The sequence below is a fragment of the Acomys russatus genome, chromosome 14, assembly GCF_903995435.1.
Source record: "Acomys russatus chromosome 14, mAcoRus1.1, whole genome shotgun sequence".
Classification (NCBI taxonomy): Eukaryota; Metazoa; Chordata; class Mammalia; order Rodentia; family Muridae; genus Acomys; species Acomys russatus.
In genome coordinates this window covers 55,751,701-55,768,315 of record NC_067150.1, presented here as the reverse complement: position 1 = coordinate 55,768,315, position 16,615 = coordinate 55,751,701, and the positions used below count along the sequence as shown (strand labels likewise).

The window sequence follows — 16,615 nt, the reverse complement described above, 5'->3', positions numbered from 1 at the left end:
CTTCATCCATCTACCATAATGCTTTCTCTACCGCGATGGACGTTACCCGCCCATTGTGAGCCGGAATAAACACTTCCTTTATTATTGTTCATCTTCTTGTTTGTCTATTTTTTTGTGTTTTTGTTTTGTTTTTTTGAGACAGGGTTTCTCTGTGTAGTCTTGGCTGTCCTGGACTCACTTTGTAGACCAGGCTGGCCTTGGACTCACAGAGATCCACCTGCCTCTGCCTCCCCAGTGCTGGGATTAAAGGCATGCGCCACCACCGCCCGGCTCTGTCTGCTTTTGAGACAGGGTCTCTCTACATGGTCCTGGCTGTCGCTCTGTAAACCAGGCTGGCCTCGAACTCACAGAGATCTGCCTGCCTTTGCCTCCTAAGCACTGCGATTAAAGGTGCGTGCCACCACCCCCTGGTATTTTGTCACAGCAACAAGAGAAGCAGCCAATGAAGGTGAGAGTGAGGGAAAACAAGGTGGTAGCTAGGCAGGTGACATGAGGGGGCTTGAAGGCAACTTGAAGAGCTGTGCTCTTGCTACAGGCTACGGGGGCGGGGGGCAATGACATGGCCTCCTGTGGTACTTTCACAGCCTCCTCATTTCCCAAGCATTGGAAGGAGACTAGAGAAAGATGACACAGCCCTGGAAAGAAGTCCCAGCTAGAACTTTGAGTGTGGTCTACAGAGACCGGGCTCCAACCCTGGCTCTGCCACCAGCCAGCTGTGTGTCTTTGAGGCCTCAGTTTCCTTGCTGATGTGATGAGGGCAGTGGTGGAACGGCTATAGGACTGTACAAGGTGTAGGTTTTGAGCATGAGTTAGGAAGGCAGGCTACCCAGTGCGATTGTGGCCCGGTGCAAAGCCTGACACTGTGGCAGGAACACACCTAGCCAGTCCTCACTGTAGAGCAGCTGAGCTGCCTGGGCCTTCGCATCCTAACCCGTGGAGCACGAGAGTCCTGGTGGCCACTCCCACGCTGTGGAGGGTCGCTGTGTGTTCACATCTATCTCCAGCAAACTGCAAACTCAGAGCCTGCTGGGGCTGCAGTGACCTCGTCACAGCAGCACACTCTAGCCCAGCCCTCTTGGCTGAGAGGCTGTACTTCTCTCTCCCCCTCTCTGGCGTGCCCACCTGGTGGGCACCCAGCCCAGTTGCTTCGTGACTCCTTCCTCCCGGTGAGAACCATGCTTCCCCGCACCACCCTGGAAGCATTGCTGTGTATTCATGTGTACGGGGGAGAGCCGCATATGGGGGAGAGCCACGTACAGGGGAGAGCCGTGTCCTTTACAAGCCCCCGTGGAGCCCAGGAGGGGTGTGGGCATCGGCTGCCAGCCCCTCGTGACTATGCCAGCTTGGCTCCTGCCCCTCTGCTCTGCTTTTGTCACATTTGAGGCAGACGAACCCCCCCGCCCCTTCCCACTCTCCAGCTCTCAAGGCTCCCTGTGTGTCACTTATTAATTTTGTTCTCGGGGAGCAGATGGCCAGAGCTGAGTCGGGTAGAATACACTCCCCACGCCCCACCCCCATCCTTTTTGTTAAAAAATCACCAATACTCCCTCGAACGGGCAACTCACAGTATGAACTATAGGATGCCCAGTACAAAAAGGCAGCTTTCAGGATATGACTCTGATCCCTGATCTTCCTGATTTCAGAGGAAACAGATACCAGGTGTGAGGGAATCCTAAGGCACTTCCACCCTCTGCCTAGAGCCTTCCTTCTCAGGGCCCAGTGGGGTGGGCACAGGCTAAGCCTGGTGATTCCCTGTGGGTTCTGGGAAGGGCTCCCTTCCTTTCTGGTACATGTCATCCCAGAACCACTACCTGGTCCCAGGACTGAGAAGGCATGGGAACAGCTTGTTGTCTTTAGTCCTAAATCCTGAGGTCTCCAAGCTGGCCCTACCTGCCCCATCATCTGACACTGGTCCCTCATCATCTGACACTGGTCCCCCATCATCTGATCCCTCTTGCTCCTCAGTTCTCCAGAAAGCCATCCATGGGCGAAGGTAAGTTGGAGAGGAACCAATACATGCCCTTCCGGGCTTCTTGGCATTGCCACTGGGCCTGGGTATCCCCAACAGAGTGAGGTTGGGATTGTGAGAAAGCTCACCCAGGAGAGCAGATGGGCAGAGAAGCCAAAAGACCCGCCCCTTTGCTGGCCTGTTCTGGATCCCCCGCTGCCAGGGACTCTGGACAGGGGCTAGGGAGTTTTCTGCTCTCTTGGGATCTTTCCCAGCCTCTTCTCCATTGCCAACCTTCCCATCTCTCTCACCTTCATCTGTGTGGAGAGTGTCAGGAAGATGGGACAGGAACCCTGTGATAACAGCCAGAGGTGAGGCTGCAGGATTGTGAGTTTGAGGGCAGCCTGGGCTACAATCATGATATCCTTGTTTCAAAAGGAAGACTCAGACCTCTAACAAGCCTTGGCTGTGGGCCTCGCGGCCACTGCTTACCCACTCTGGATCTGCTTCTAAGAAGCTTCCACTTGTGAAGTGGGGAGCAGGCTGTACACCTGGCTTCTGCTCCCCACTACTTCTCATGATTACTTTCTCAAACATCTGGGTTCCCTCCCCGCTAAAAGCCAGAGTCCAGGCCAGACCCTCAGTGGGTAAAGTGCGAAGGCCAGGGTCCAGAACTCCAGCACCCACATAAATGCTGGGCGGGCCACCTGGATGCTCAGTGCTCAGCAGCCAGAGGTGGGACCCTCAGGGCAGGCTGCCTGGCTACACTAGATGAATAGGTAAGGTCTGGGCTTAAGTGTGAGACCCTGTATCAGTGTATAAAGCAGAGAAAGATCAAGGGAGACACTTCCAACCTCTACACAAGTGCTCGCACAGGGCAAGTGCATCCAGTTGTCCTTGGCTCTGTGCTGATCATTCTGGCTTTCTCTGGGGTCCTCTGAAGATGGGAGCCTCACCCTCCTCCTCCATAGTGAACCCCCTGGCCTCGCTGGCAGCTCCTCTGGCAGGAGCTCAGCAATTGTGCATTACATGGATAAAACTGTGAGAGGGAGTGCACGGAGCTGCTGAGGCAGCAGCCAGGGCTGTTGAAGCCTAGGTTTTATTGTACTGTTCCATGTTATAATCTGGGGACAAGGGGGGGAGGTGCACTCTTATCTCTCTTGCTCAAGGACCTTGACGAAGCATTTGCTGCCATCCACAGCTCCTTCTGTTCCCGTCACAGTGGCGGCACCAGTGTGTGGGGTTGACACGGGACTCCTCATCCTGAGGAAGGCCCTCAGGCCTCACAGATGCTGGCAGAAGGCAGCCCAGGCTGGATCTGCAAGGGACTTTATAAGTGAGGCAGAGCCAAGTGAGCAACAGCAGGGGTAATTGCTATGAGACGCATTCATCTGATGTTGATCTAACCTTGACAACACAGCAGTTCAATGTAGCAACAAACAGTCCAGGAGAGAGCCTTGGCCCCCTCAGTGGCCCTGTACCTCTGTACCCTGCTTGGATTAGTGAGGAGAACCAGCCTATACCTGGGCCTTTAAGGACTCAGCAGCAGCCTTGCCTGACAGAGGCTAGAAAGCGTCAGGAGGGGAACACCCCCACTCCAAAGGGTTGCCACACCTCCTTACTTCTGTCTAGGTTGAGAATGAAGAGAGAAGCAAGCAGCTCAGGAGGCTTATGTTCTCACAGATACGGTCAGCAGGAAGTCCCCCTCCTCCCCACTACCATGGCCATCAAGCTGGTGCTAGGGTTTAGAGTCTCCAGGCTAACTGTCTCATTTACATCTCCCTCCCCCCAAGAGTGGGAAGGGTTTTTCCAGGACCACCCAGGCAGAGGTGGAGCCAGAAAAGGGTCCTCTTGCTTTGTGGCAGTGCAGGGCTTATGCCAGGGGCCACAGTGTTTCTCAACTCTCCCCTTGTCTGTGTGCCAGTGTGAGGCAGTGAACGCAGAGACTGTGCTGATAGCCTCACATGCTGGAGGCAGACAAGACTCCCCTAGAATTCAGTCAGAAAAGGGCATCAAGCCCTCCTAAGGCATCGCTAACGCATCCTTGCAAACAGTCACCAGCCTAATAGAATTACAGGTGTGTGCCGTTGTGCCCAGCTTATGCATGCTTATGCATGCTGAGGCTCAAGCCCAGGGCTCTGCATTCTAGGGTCTACTCACTACCAGCTGAGCTCCATCCCAGCCTCCTGGGTACGGCTTTTGCTTTGCATTTGGATGACAGGTTATTCCAGTGAGTATAAAATGACATCACTTTGGGGTTTGTGGTGCATTTTTAAAAAATGGTGTGTGGTACTGTTCCTCTGCATGTACCCGTTAGACATTTCTTTCTTTTCTTTTTCTTTTTACTATCTATGTATTGTATAGGAGTGCTTTATCTGCAGAGGAGGGCATCAGATCTCATTATAGATGGTTGTGAGCCACCATGTGGTTGCTGGGAATTGAACTCAGGACCTCTGGGAAAGCAGGCGGCCCTCTTAACTACTGAGCCATCTCTCCAGCTGCCCCATTTCTTTATTTTCTTGGAGTGATATCTAGATGTCCATCCAAGGCTCTTTTTTGTGTTTTTTGTTTGTTTGTTTGTTTGTTTTTCTCCTCTCTTTAGTTATACTAGAATTTGAACCTGGGGACTCACCCATGCTAGGCAAGTACTCTACCACAGAGCTCTGTCCCAGCCCTTTCTTCTTTGTATATTCTGATACAAGTTACTTACAAGACTTGCAAACACTGTCCCCCATCCAAATGGTTTCACTTGAGTCTGTCTATAGTGCCCTTTGACACACTTGGTTATTTTATGGTGCAATGAAACATAACACTTGCAAACAGTCCAATACCCGTGTATCCCCCATTTATATCAAGTACAGGATAGTAAGAGTCGGGGAGAAAGGAGAACAGAGTTGGGTGTGGTGGCGCATACCTTTAATCATAGCGCTAGGGAGGCAGAGGCTGGCGGATCTCTATGAGTTCAAGGCCAGCCTAGTTTACTTAGTGAGCCCCTGTCTCAACTCCCTCACCCTGAGGAAGAAGAGGAAGAAGAGGAAGAAGAGGAGGAAGAGGAGGAAGAAGAAGATTGGAGACTAGTGGCTGTCAGGGATGGGGGAGGGGAGGCTGGGAGTTAGTGTTTGATGGCTTCAGAGTTTCAATTGAAGAAAGTAAAAAAGGTCTGGAGGTGGGTCGTGTTGGTGACTGCATGACCATTTGACTGTACTGATGTCACAAAAACGGTTACTGTGGTAAATCTTATGCTATGCATATTTTATCTATAATTTGTTAAAGGTCAGTTTGAGAATCAGTGTGGCCAAGCAGGCCCCTAGCTAGCTAGTTCAGGAGCATGGGCACAAGTTGGAACTTGCAAGGGTTTTCCTTTTTTTTTTTTTCTTTTATAATTTTAATTGCAATTATGTTTGAGACAGAGTCTCATGCATCCCATACTGAACTCATTATGTCTGAGGGTGATTTTGAACTCCTGATCCTCCTGCCTGTACCACCTGAGTGCTGGGACAACAGGTGTACACCACCAAGTTGGTTTAATGCAAAACTAACATAGAGCCAACTTGGCACCCACCGCCATTCAAGACCAGACACTGGGCCCTGCTGCAGTCACTCCTCAGAGTTGCTGGGTGGTCCCACCAAGAGCCCAGGATCCCAGAGTGGGGAGGAACTTGCCAGTCAATGGGACACCACTGAGAAGTTATTGCCACAGGCTTTCCCAGAGACGTGCAAACAGAAGGGACGCTCCAGGCAAGAAAATGCTGGGGAGACTCCAGGATAGCAGCCTTTTTCACACTGACCCCATCCACTTCTGGGGATCCCTAAGACCAAACTCCAAATCTCATTCTGTTGTCTACAACCCAAACTGCAAAGCACCATGGGAACAGAGAAGTGGGGCCTGGGAAAAGACAATAATTAAATAACACAATGAAAGCTTAAACTTCCAAGTTAATTCTTAGGCCTCATTTATAAAAGTTAACAGGGCATATTTAATTTAGGAATTGGCTCACGTCCTTCTCCTTACAGCTCAAACCTCATAAATGAAATATACTGGATCATTGCCCAGCACGGAAATAAAAGTTATGAATAATGTTTCTATCTCAATCATTGTCAGCGCTTTAATATTCCTAATTACTTTAAAAAGCTAGATATTCAATATAGGAAAACTTCTTTCCCCTTTTATCTTTGCTTGTGAGCCTTGTGCAATTTAATAAGGGCCACTCTGTTGTCCTTATCCAGTATAAACTGACATCCCGTCCTCTTATGCTTTGTAGTGGATGTAGAACTTCATTATTTTATGGGACGCAGGTTTATGGCCAAGCACGAGGCCACTCCGTTTTCCCGTATTGCTTGCTTGAAGAGCTCAAACAATCCATAAAGTTGGCCTGTCTACCTCCGTCCTTTACTGAGTAGGAAGAAATTAGTGATGGCCCTTAAAGAAATTAGGTAGTGGGGTTCTAAAGTGGGTAGAGCCCCCATCCCCACCTCAGAGCCAGATCTGTCTCCTTGAGGTCTGTCAAAATGATTAATCCTTCAATCCCTTGGCAGCTGCAAAAGGCAGGGCCGGGGCAGGTACCAGATGACGGATATTTACATCCTTCCCTGCCACTTCCGGGAATTTATCCCCGAGAAGAAATTGGGCTGCTGAGGGGCGGAGGGAGAGACAGGTGCAAGAAGAATTGCTCCGGCATTTTCACCCAGGACCCCAGGCCCTTCTTCACGCATACATAATCCCAAGAGTTTGAAAACACTCCCCAAAATATTCTTGGAAGGTCTGTGCCAAAACTGAGAGAGAGAGAAATCTACAGGGCAGCGACTTGGGGCTCCCGACTGTCTTTATGTCACTGGATGTTATCAGTCATTGGCCGCTTTAGAAACAGAGCTATTTCACTCAGGGGGCTGCCCAGACCCAGGGGGCGTACATCGCATATGAGGGCATTGCCAAGTCCGTCCTTTCTTCCTTCCTCTTTCCTTCCTTCTTCTTTTTCATCCTTTTCATCCTTTTCTTTCTTCCTAGTCTAATGTAGTCCAGCCTGGCTTTGAACTCACTGTGTATCCGAGAATGGCCTTGAATTCCCGATCCTTCTGCCTGCACCTTCCCAGTGCCAGGATTAATATACACACTTAAATTTGTATTACATTTTTTTTTCAGAGAGAGAGAGAGAGAGAGAGAGAGAGCATATGGTGGTTAGGAGGTAACATGTTGGCTGTCTCCTTCCACTGTGTGGATTCTGAGGGTTAGACTCAGGTTGTCAGCCTTGGCAATGAACACTCTTACCCACTAGGCCATCTCACTGGCTCTACATACACAATCCTAGAACAAAGAGGTGTCTGTGTGTGACTCAGCTGCCTTGGGTAGGCTTCAAAGAGTACATAGTACACACTGGACATGGGAAGCTCCCGCCAGAGAGACAAGCTCAGGCTCGGTGCAACGTTCCTCCACAAAGGTGGTCAAGCTCCCCGGCCCATGCTCTGAATTCTGGAGTGTTCATCAATTACACGTCAAAGGATTCCTTAGGGTATATATTGGTTTGGGGATACATCCAGCCCTCTGTATCCATGGGTGTTAAAGGGTCAACCAATAGCATATTGAAAGGATTTTTACTGTTATTGATTTTGGTCTTTTGAGGCTGGCCTCAAACTCACTATGCAGCCAAGGGTGACCCTCCTGTCTCTACCTCTGGAGTGTTGGAGTCACAGGCTTTTGTCAATATGCTCAGTTCACACAGCGCTGGGGATGAACACACAGTAATAATTGCCAGGCAAGCACTCTGCCAGCAGAGTCCCAGACCAGACCCGTCTTGTACTTCCTAAACTGAAAAAAAATCCCAAGTTCTACAACTAACAGGCCCAAAGGATCCAGTGACAGGGAAGGATCAGAAACCACCATAGTGTTGACCAGCCAGGCCTGCTGAAATACACTTAGTAACTACAGAATGGAAGTCTAGACAGTTACTAAAAATTTAAAGGGGATTAATGCTTATTGACAAGGAAATGAGTGTACACTCAGGACTGAATTAAAGGAGCGAGTTTCAGGCTAGTACACACGAGGGATCCAGGTCGAGCACTGTAGGTAAATGTCAGAGAAATGCTACTGTTGTTACCATCCAAAGGCCAGGACAGGGGATCCTAGCTGTGACCCAGAATCTTGACAAACTTTGATTTTTATTTTGGTTTTCCAAGACAGGGTTTCTCTGTGTAGTGCTTGCTGTCCTGGATTCACTCTGTAGACCAGGCTGGCCTCGAACTCACAGCAATCTGCCTGTGAACCCAGCATTCCCCTCCCTAAGGTTTTACAACCATCACACTCTCTGTGGGATAGGGGACACAGAGGTGACTCCCAATATGTGTTAACAGTGGGGCTTAGACCTCTCGTGAGTTGACCTAGATATGCTTTCACTTCAAGCCACCATAGAAAAGATCCTACACCAACTCAAAGCGGGAAGAAAATGGGGCTCCAATGCTATTCAAGGCCTCTGAAAAGCCAATGGGATCACAGGATTGATGTGTTATTTACTGGTTATAGGATGTACCCATGGAAGGGGGTCCTCTGAGGCTGTCGGAGGAAGAGGAGGCAGGGGAGGATGCATCTCCAGCTGTACTCTTTGTGGTGGGTTTCTTTCTTTCTTTTTTAAAAATATTTATTTATTTATTATTTATACACATTCTGCTCGCATGCATGCCTGTCTGCCAGAAGAGGGCACCAGATCTCATTGTAGATGGTTGTGAGCCACCATGTGGTTGCTGGGAATTGAACTCAGGACCTTTGGAAGAACAGACAGTGCTCTTAACCTCTGAGCCATCTCTCCAGCCCCTGTGGTGGATTTCTTAACCTTTGGCTGACACACCTCTCCTCGAGGGGACTAGCACCACAATAAAGATACCATGCCATGCTGCTATGGGTCACTGGGTCGTCCAAAGGTGTACCTGCCTCCTAACCAGGCAGGTTTCTCTGAGAAATGGGCATCTTCCATGCATGGAGATATAGAAACACAGTGTCCTACCCCTAGGGGTGCCCCTTTCTCTTACTAGTGGGGACAGAGAGGTAGCCACCAGCCTCACATACCAGCTCCTTACACATCAATAAACACCCATGAAACTGAGTTTCTGAGCCAGCCAAGCCAAGGATCAGGCTTAATGACAACCTGGATCTGTGTACAGGCACACACAACATCCCAAGTTCATCTCAAACCTCAGAGCCATATATATACAGGTGAGTTATCAAAAGAAAATGACCCCACAGCTCTCTATTTTTACAACCCTCACAGATCCCAGGAACCTCCTCCCTATCCCCCCTAGAGCCCTTGACTCCAACAAATGCTGCATCTGGCTTCTTTCTGACATCCCAAGTCACCCCCCACCTGACACAGAATAACTGTGCATATGCCACCACCCTCTCCCATGTCAGAACCGTGGGTCACTGATACCCAAGGCCCCCAGACTCACCGCTAGAGCAGTCAGGACCTCCCCATCCAGGCTCACAGTGGCAGGTGTCTGGGGAGACGCAGCGGCCATGCATACACTCCTCGGTGCACAGGGCTGAGGGCACAGGAAGGAAGAAAAGCAGACAGTGAAAACCAGCCATCTGGGCACAGAGAAGAAACCACTTTGTCATGGGTCCCTGGTGCCAAGGATGCTCCAGACAGCTCTTTGGCTTGTGGGATAAACATCAAATTTAATATAACCTGAGCTGTTTAACTCTGAAATGCATCTGGCAAGAGGGCATTGTGTCTGTCCCAGCCTCACTTCCTAAAATGAAACCCCAGCCTGAGACAGCACAGTCTTGGTTTTGTAGTAACAGCCCTTTCAGGGGCTGGAGATGTAGCTCAGTTGACACTGAGTCCCCAGCACCGCAGAAGCCAATGTGTGTCATCGCACACCTAATCCCGGCACTCCGGAGGTGGAGAAGAGCGAAAGCATAAGGTCATTCTCAGCTACACAGTAAGCTGGAGGCGTGTCATGGGCTACAGGAGACCTACCCTAAAAAGACAGTCCCCTTCAGGCTAGATGTGGTGATACACACCCAAGAGCCCAGGACTCAGGAGTGTTTTGTTTTTGTTTTTGTTTTTGTTTTTAAAGATTTATTTATTTAATGTATTTAATGCTGGAGGGGCATGTCCACCTGCCTGCCAGAAGAGGTCATTAGATTACATTATAGATAGTTGCAAGCCACTATGTGGTTGACAGGAATTGAACTCAGGACCTCTGGAAGAGCAGCTAGGGCTCTTAACCTCTGAGCCATCTCTCCAGGCCAGGGCTCAGGAGTTTAAGTAAGGGAAGAGGATAAAGATGAATTTGAAGCCAATCTAGACTAAAAAAACCCCATCTCAGAGAAAGAGACAGAGAGGGAGACAGACTGAGAGAGACAGACAGACAGAGAGACAGAGAAACAGAGACAGAGACTAAGAGACCAAGAGACAGAGACAGAAAAGAAAGAAAAAAGAAAAGGAAAACTGGTAGTGGTGAAACGGTGGGGAGGGGCTGGAGAAATGGTTCAGTGGTTAAGAGTACTTGCTGCTCTTCCAGAGGACTTGAGTTCAGTTTCTAGCACCCACATCTGGCAGCTCACAACCACTTCGTAACTACAGTTTCCAGGGGACCCAATGTCTTCTTCTGGCATCCACTGGCATTCACATACATATGGCATACACCCACATAGACAGACACATACACATATGATTAAAAATAAAATAAACCTAAAGATGTAAAAACTTCAGTGTTTAATTTGCGAGGCTCACACACAAGCCAGAGCCACTCACCCGCACTCCCAAACTCTTGCCACATCTGCTCAGCAAACCTGCATCCTCCCCCACCCCCCCCCCCACCATGTTTTGCTGGCCCCAGTTTCTCCCCACTCAAGCCCCTCATGTAGCAGGCTGCCTGGCAAGAGCAGACACTGTGCCCCCACCACCACCTTCCTGCCCCCCTCCTCAAACATCCCTATTTTGGGGTTCTCAAATGTCAGCAAATCTGCAAAGTATACAAATGCTGAGGGGGGAAAGCAACAGCTAATTATAAGAAAGTAATTAAGAGAGACATCCACGATGATGATAATTGTAATTAGAAAGTGCCTGGCAATTTCTTATCACGCAGTCAAATGCTAGAGCCTCGGAGCTGCCAGGCTAGGCAGCAAGCAAAGTTTCCGTCCACCGCACTGGCACCGAGGAGCCTTATTGACAGCGAGCGTGAGGAAGGGAGATTAGTGTTCCTTCCTTTCGATAGAATCCACATTTTCCAAGGTCACCCTTTGCTTCCCAAGAGATCTGCCCCACCACCTAATCCATCAGCGGAGAATTACAGAAAACCCCACACACACATGCTACCCCCACTAATTTTGCAAGCTCGGGAAATCAGCAGCTACCATCAACCTTGTCAATCTCCCGGGTGGGCTTGAGATAAAGGGCTTTTACTTTGAGAGCTGTGTGGATTCATCTTGCTGTCTGTTTCTGGCTTGGGACAAGGAACAGGTAGCCTGGTAGGGAGAATCTAGAGTGGCTGCCACTCCCCCACCTGCCTGGCCTAGATGCTTACTGGTGTAACAATGGGCCAAGTTATGGTTGGTGGCGGGGGGGGGGGGGGGGGGGGGGGGGCTCGTCTTTTAGCCCTCCCCTAACGCAGATGCTGGGCCTGGAGCTACTGCTTTTATAGTTGTTGCCTTAGCTCTGCCTAGGTCTCCAGGCAAGAAAGACACCAGGAGAGCCATTTCAGATGGTTCACAGGTCATGGGTCTGCGTAGGCCACCCCTACACAATCTGCACAGGTGGCTATTGAGGAAAGCCCTGGTTTGTGCTAACGACCTTCACAGCCCCAGTGCTGGACATCCCTAGGGATGGCTCCCAGCTCCCTGACTAGGGAACCAGGCTGAGCCTGGATCTGGGGACCAACTCCATTTAGAGCCACAGTGACTTGCTCAGTGGGTATTACCAAGACCCTAGCAAGTCACTGCTATGCCAAGGACATTCAAAATGGGTTCAAATGGGTCCGTGTCCCTGGGACACATAGGAAGGCAGGTACCCATCTCTTGTTGCCCAGCTCATGCCAATCTCTTGGGCTCTGCCAGGTCCCAGTGCTGGCCTTGCTTCTCTCTCTCTCTCTCTCTCTCTCTCTCTCTCTCTCTCTCTCTCTCTCTCTCTCTCTCTCTCTCTCTCTCTGCTGTCACTATCCCTTGCAGGCTGAGGGCCCTGTGAGATGCACAGCTGGGCCTGTTTAGGCCACAGCTTGTCAGCCTCATCTCAGCAAAGATACCTCCCAGCTGTTTGCCTCCTGAGTGCGGAAAGCCCAAACGTTGACAGTGGGGGTCTCTGTCAAGGTGGTGGGAGCCTTCCATAAGTTCTAAACCTGCAGGGTGTCAGGCATGGAAGACACAAAAGAGGAAAGAGAATGCCATGCCCAGGCCCTTCACTGTATTCACGGAGAAAGTGAGGCTCAGGGACCCATTATCTCAGATATATATACAGCTAGTCAGTCAGTCAGTCAGTCAGTCAGTCAGTCAGGAACTTAGGACGAACTCTACGGACATAGAGGCCACTGAAGGTGGAGGGAGTGAGTATGTTCAGACAGTGCAACCTTTTTTTAAAATTCAGACTCAACATCTCCCCATCCTGACTAAGGGGCAAGAACATAGGGACCAAGGCAGCCCAGGAGCTCTGCAGCTGGTCCTTGGAGGCTAAGCGAGAGTAGGAGCCAGGCCAGACCCACAACTTCCACACACTGAGTGCCCCGCAAGGGGAGAGGAAGGGGCTTTGGCCTCCTGAAAGACAGAAGTGGGAATAACAAGGGCTCAACCAAGTTCCTGTCTGCCTTCCCGTCTCTTCAGATCCCAGAGACCTGGGACACTTGCCTCAGCCCTGCACCCTCTCCATGGCCAGCAGGAATGGCCCTTGGGTAGTCTGGGCAAGTCATATACAGCATAGCCTCCTCCCCGGGCCCCTTCCAGGGCCCCAGAAATGCAGAGTACAGGTCTGTCAAGCATCACCCCACATACTGCAGCCACAGCCCCTTGGAACACTGGTCCCCAGGCCCGCACAGGCAGAGCAGCCACTCACAAGTCCCAGACCCACTTCCAGGCATGTGGCTGGGGTGCCTCGAAGTCTCACTATCCCCTCATTGTCCTGCTACAGTGCCCACACCATCTGCTTGTTAAAACCTCGATCTATTCATATTTCATAGGTGTTGTTTAGACAGATGTTTGAGTCCTGAAATATTGATGACAAACACCCGGGGCTGGGATTGATAGATCTGGCATTTGGGCAACTGTTTGAACACCTGGGGAAGAGAGGCGGAGAGTCAACTGAAGGTTAGTGAAGATACCATGACCCCTGGGGCTGAGGCTGGGCCTGGGGCTGGGCCTGCGGCAGCCCAACTCCCACCCCAGGATCCCAAATGAGCCAGTGATGGAGCAGCCTCTCCTCAGATACTTGAGACTCGCACAGTAGCTGTCCCTTGAGTAACAGGCTCCTTTTTTTTTTTTTTTTTTTTGACTCCGGATTGCCATATAGCTGACCCTCTGGAGGGACTGGGTTAGGACGCTGCTGTAGTCAGACTTAGCCACTTTGTGAGTTCTTCTTTCTTCCACCCTTTTAAGCCCCTAATACTAAATAAGAGAAAAAAGGATAGACAAGAAAGGAACGAGATTTCTGAATGATGTCAGGGGTTGGAAAGGGGACGATGTTACCTTCAGACTACTTCCTGCCTATCAGGGGCGATGAGCTCCTTGGGGCGAGTTTAATCTTCACCATCAGGATATTTAATCTCTTCTTTGTGCACAATGACTTAAAAAACTGCAACTGACAACAACCAAAACCAACCCTGCCACTCAGGGCCCTAGCATTTTTATACTCTCTGAAAAGTTCCCAGAATTCCAAATGTCTCATAATTGTAGAAACTATCTGCAGCTGGCAAAATCATGCCCCTGCTAGAGCATGAGGCAAATCATAGTCAGCTGCTGCAAAGCAGCCCCAAATCCCCAACACCTGGGATTAAAGCAAAAACATATTCTTATAATATTTCTGTGTTTTTTAAAACAAACAAATAAACAAAATTCTCACTACACTCTGCCACCCCTGACTCCCTCTCCCCGGCTCCTGTAGCTTTACAGGAGGCTTTAGTCAAGTCTCTCTTTCCACTGCACACCCACGTGCTCATGGGCAGGCGCAGCAGCGCAGACTTGATGGGGCCAGCCTCAAGCCAACGGGAATGGGCAGCAACTCCCACTCCCCAGCCCTAGTAAGAAATCTGAACTTCTGTCTCCTCAGCCCCTCTCAGTGCCCTCCCATCCAATCTCGCTTCTAGCATCTTCCAACCTCCTGGCATGCTGAGAACACTGCCGCTGAGAAGCAGGTTGGTGGAGTTAGACCAGATGGCATCTAGGACCCAGGGGCTCACCCTACAGGTGTTATTCAGTGGCTCTGCTCACCTCCATCTCTTAACCTCCTCTCCATTCAGTGGGGGGCGGGGATAGTGACAGGCTAGACTTCACAGGCTGTGGTGAGCGAGTGAACAGATGAAGAACAGCATTCATAGGGCATAGCAGGTACACCGGGCAGGTACTTCGGGCCTCATGGCATCACCCTGTGACACTTGAGCCTTTTTTCATACACACACACACACACACACACACACACACACACACACACACACACACACACACACACACACACTCACTCCTATCCTTCACTGTGCTCTATGGTGGGTGGTCTGCAGGAATCTGCTGGCAGAGGCCTGATGGGAAAGAATGCCATAACCTAAGTTGGAATCTGAGATTTACTAACTACTTTCACTTCACCAGTACCATAAGCAAATGAGCCCTTCCATGCCTTGAGAACAGTGGTAGCCACTTCATAGTCATTGCAAAGATTAAACGAAAGGTTTCAGGGCTGGCAAGACGGCTCAGTGGATAAAGGTACCAGCCTGATGATATAAATTTGATTCCTGAAACCCACACAGTGGACGGAGAGAACCAACTCCCATAAATGGAGCTCTGACCTCCACAGATACACTGTGGTACATGCATGTCTCTTCCTCACACCACTAAATAAATAAATGTAATACATAAAAACACTTAGATGAGCACCCAGAAAATAGTAAGTGTACTCCCAGAACATTCTCTCTTGATCAGTCTCTCTCTCTCTCTCTCTGTCTCTGTTGCTCTCTGTCTCTTTCTGTCTCTGTCTCTCTGTCTCTGTCTCTGTCTCACTCTCTCTGTCTCCCTCTCTGTCTCTCTCTTTGTCTCTCTCTCTGTCTCTGTCTGTCTGTCTGTCTGTCTGTCTGTCTGTCTCTCTCTCTCTCTCTCTCTCTCTCTCTCTCTCTCTCTCTCTCTCTCTCTCTCTCTCACACACACACACACACACACACACACACACACACATCACATATGCCTGTAAGGTATATACTATGGGATCTGGGATAGATGTCCAAGAGAGAGAACAGCTGCTACCATAGCACCATTTCCTGGATGCTACTGTTTTCTGAGTACTTACTTTATGCTGGGCCTAGAGATTTCACACCAGTTACCTTAACTTTTGCTCCATAGTCTTATGTCAACTTGACACAAGCTCAAGTGGTTAGGGAGGAGGGAACTTCAATTAAGAAAATGTCTCCAAACTGGGCACGGTGGTGCACACCTGTAATCCCAGCACCCAGGGAGGCAGTGGCAGGCAGATCTCTGTGAGTTCAAGGCCAGCCTGGTTTACAAAGTGAAACCAGAACAACCATGGCTACACAGAGAAACCCTGTCTCAAAACAAAACAAAAAACCCCAAAACCAAATAACCTCACCCCACAAAAAGAAAAGGAAAGAAAATGTTTCCCAAAAAAATCAGGCTTGTAGGCAAGCCTGTAGAGCATTTTCTTAATTTGCTATTGATGAGGGAGGGCCCAGCCCATTATGGGCAGTGCCATCTCTGGACTGTCTGTCCTGGGGTCTATAAAAGACAGACTGAGCAAGCCATGGGCAGCAAGCCAGTCAGCAGCACCCTTCCATGGCCTCTGCATCAGCTTCTGCCACCAGGTTCCTGCTCTGCTTATTAAATTCCTGTCCTGACTCCCTTTGATGAGCAGTGACACAGAAGAGTAGGCCAAGCAAACCCTTTCCTCCCCAAGTTGGTTTTGGTCATGACCTTTCGTCACAGCAATAGTTCCCTAAACTAAGAAAAACTCAACCAAAGGCCATCCCGGCATGCTTTAGGGAGTTCACTATCATAGTTTTTTCAAACGCTAACCTCAGGGATATCCGCTCTGAGGTCTCCATCCCCGGGGGGGTGGGGGGGGGGGCTGGGGGTGAGGGGACAGAGGCTGCTTCCTCCTCAGTTTTGGCAAGCCGCCACACAGTAGGTGCTCAGTGTCTATGGGTCCCACACTCTTCTGCCCCAGCAGAATTCAGTGTAGTGTGTGTAGCCAGGCCTCAGAACAAGGTCACAGAGAAGCCCTCCACTCTATGATCTGTCCCTTGCCTCAACATGGGCTAGTCCACAGGCCAGGTGGCTGGAGAAGACAGTGGGGTGGGTGCTATGGAGTAGGAGAGAGGGAGCGACTGCATCAATTCCAGGGACATCAAGTCTTTCATCCTCCTCTACCCTGTGTCTTCAATACTAAATCAGGATTACATCCTACAAGGGATGAAGGCCAACTCTGTGGAGGACCACACGAGCTATCTCCTGCCCACCCCTACCTCAGGTGATAC

At 50.1% G+C, this 16,615-nt stretch overlaps 1 protein-coding gene across 1 annotated transcript in view; it reads right to left on the bottom strand.

Annotated features, from left to right (window-relative positions):
- Megf11 (multiple EGF like domains 11) overlaps positions 1-16,615 on the bottom strand; it is a 330,164-nt gene that overhangs the window by 161,175 nt on the left and 152,374 nt on the right. The window contains exon 5 of the mRNA XM_051156648.1: positions 9,383-9,475. Within this exon, the coding sequence (XP_051012605.1) occupies positions 9,383-9,475 (93 nt within the window). The remainder of the gene's footprint in view (positions 1-9,382; positions 9,476-16,615) is intronic.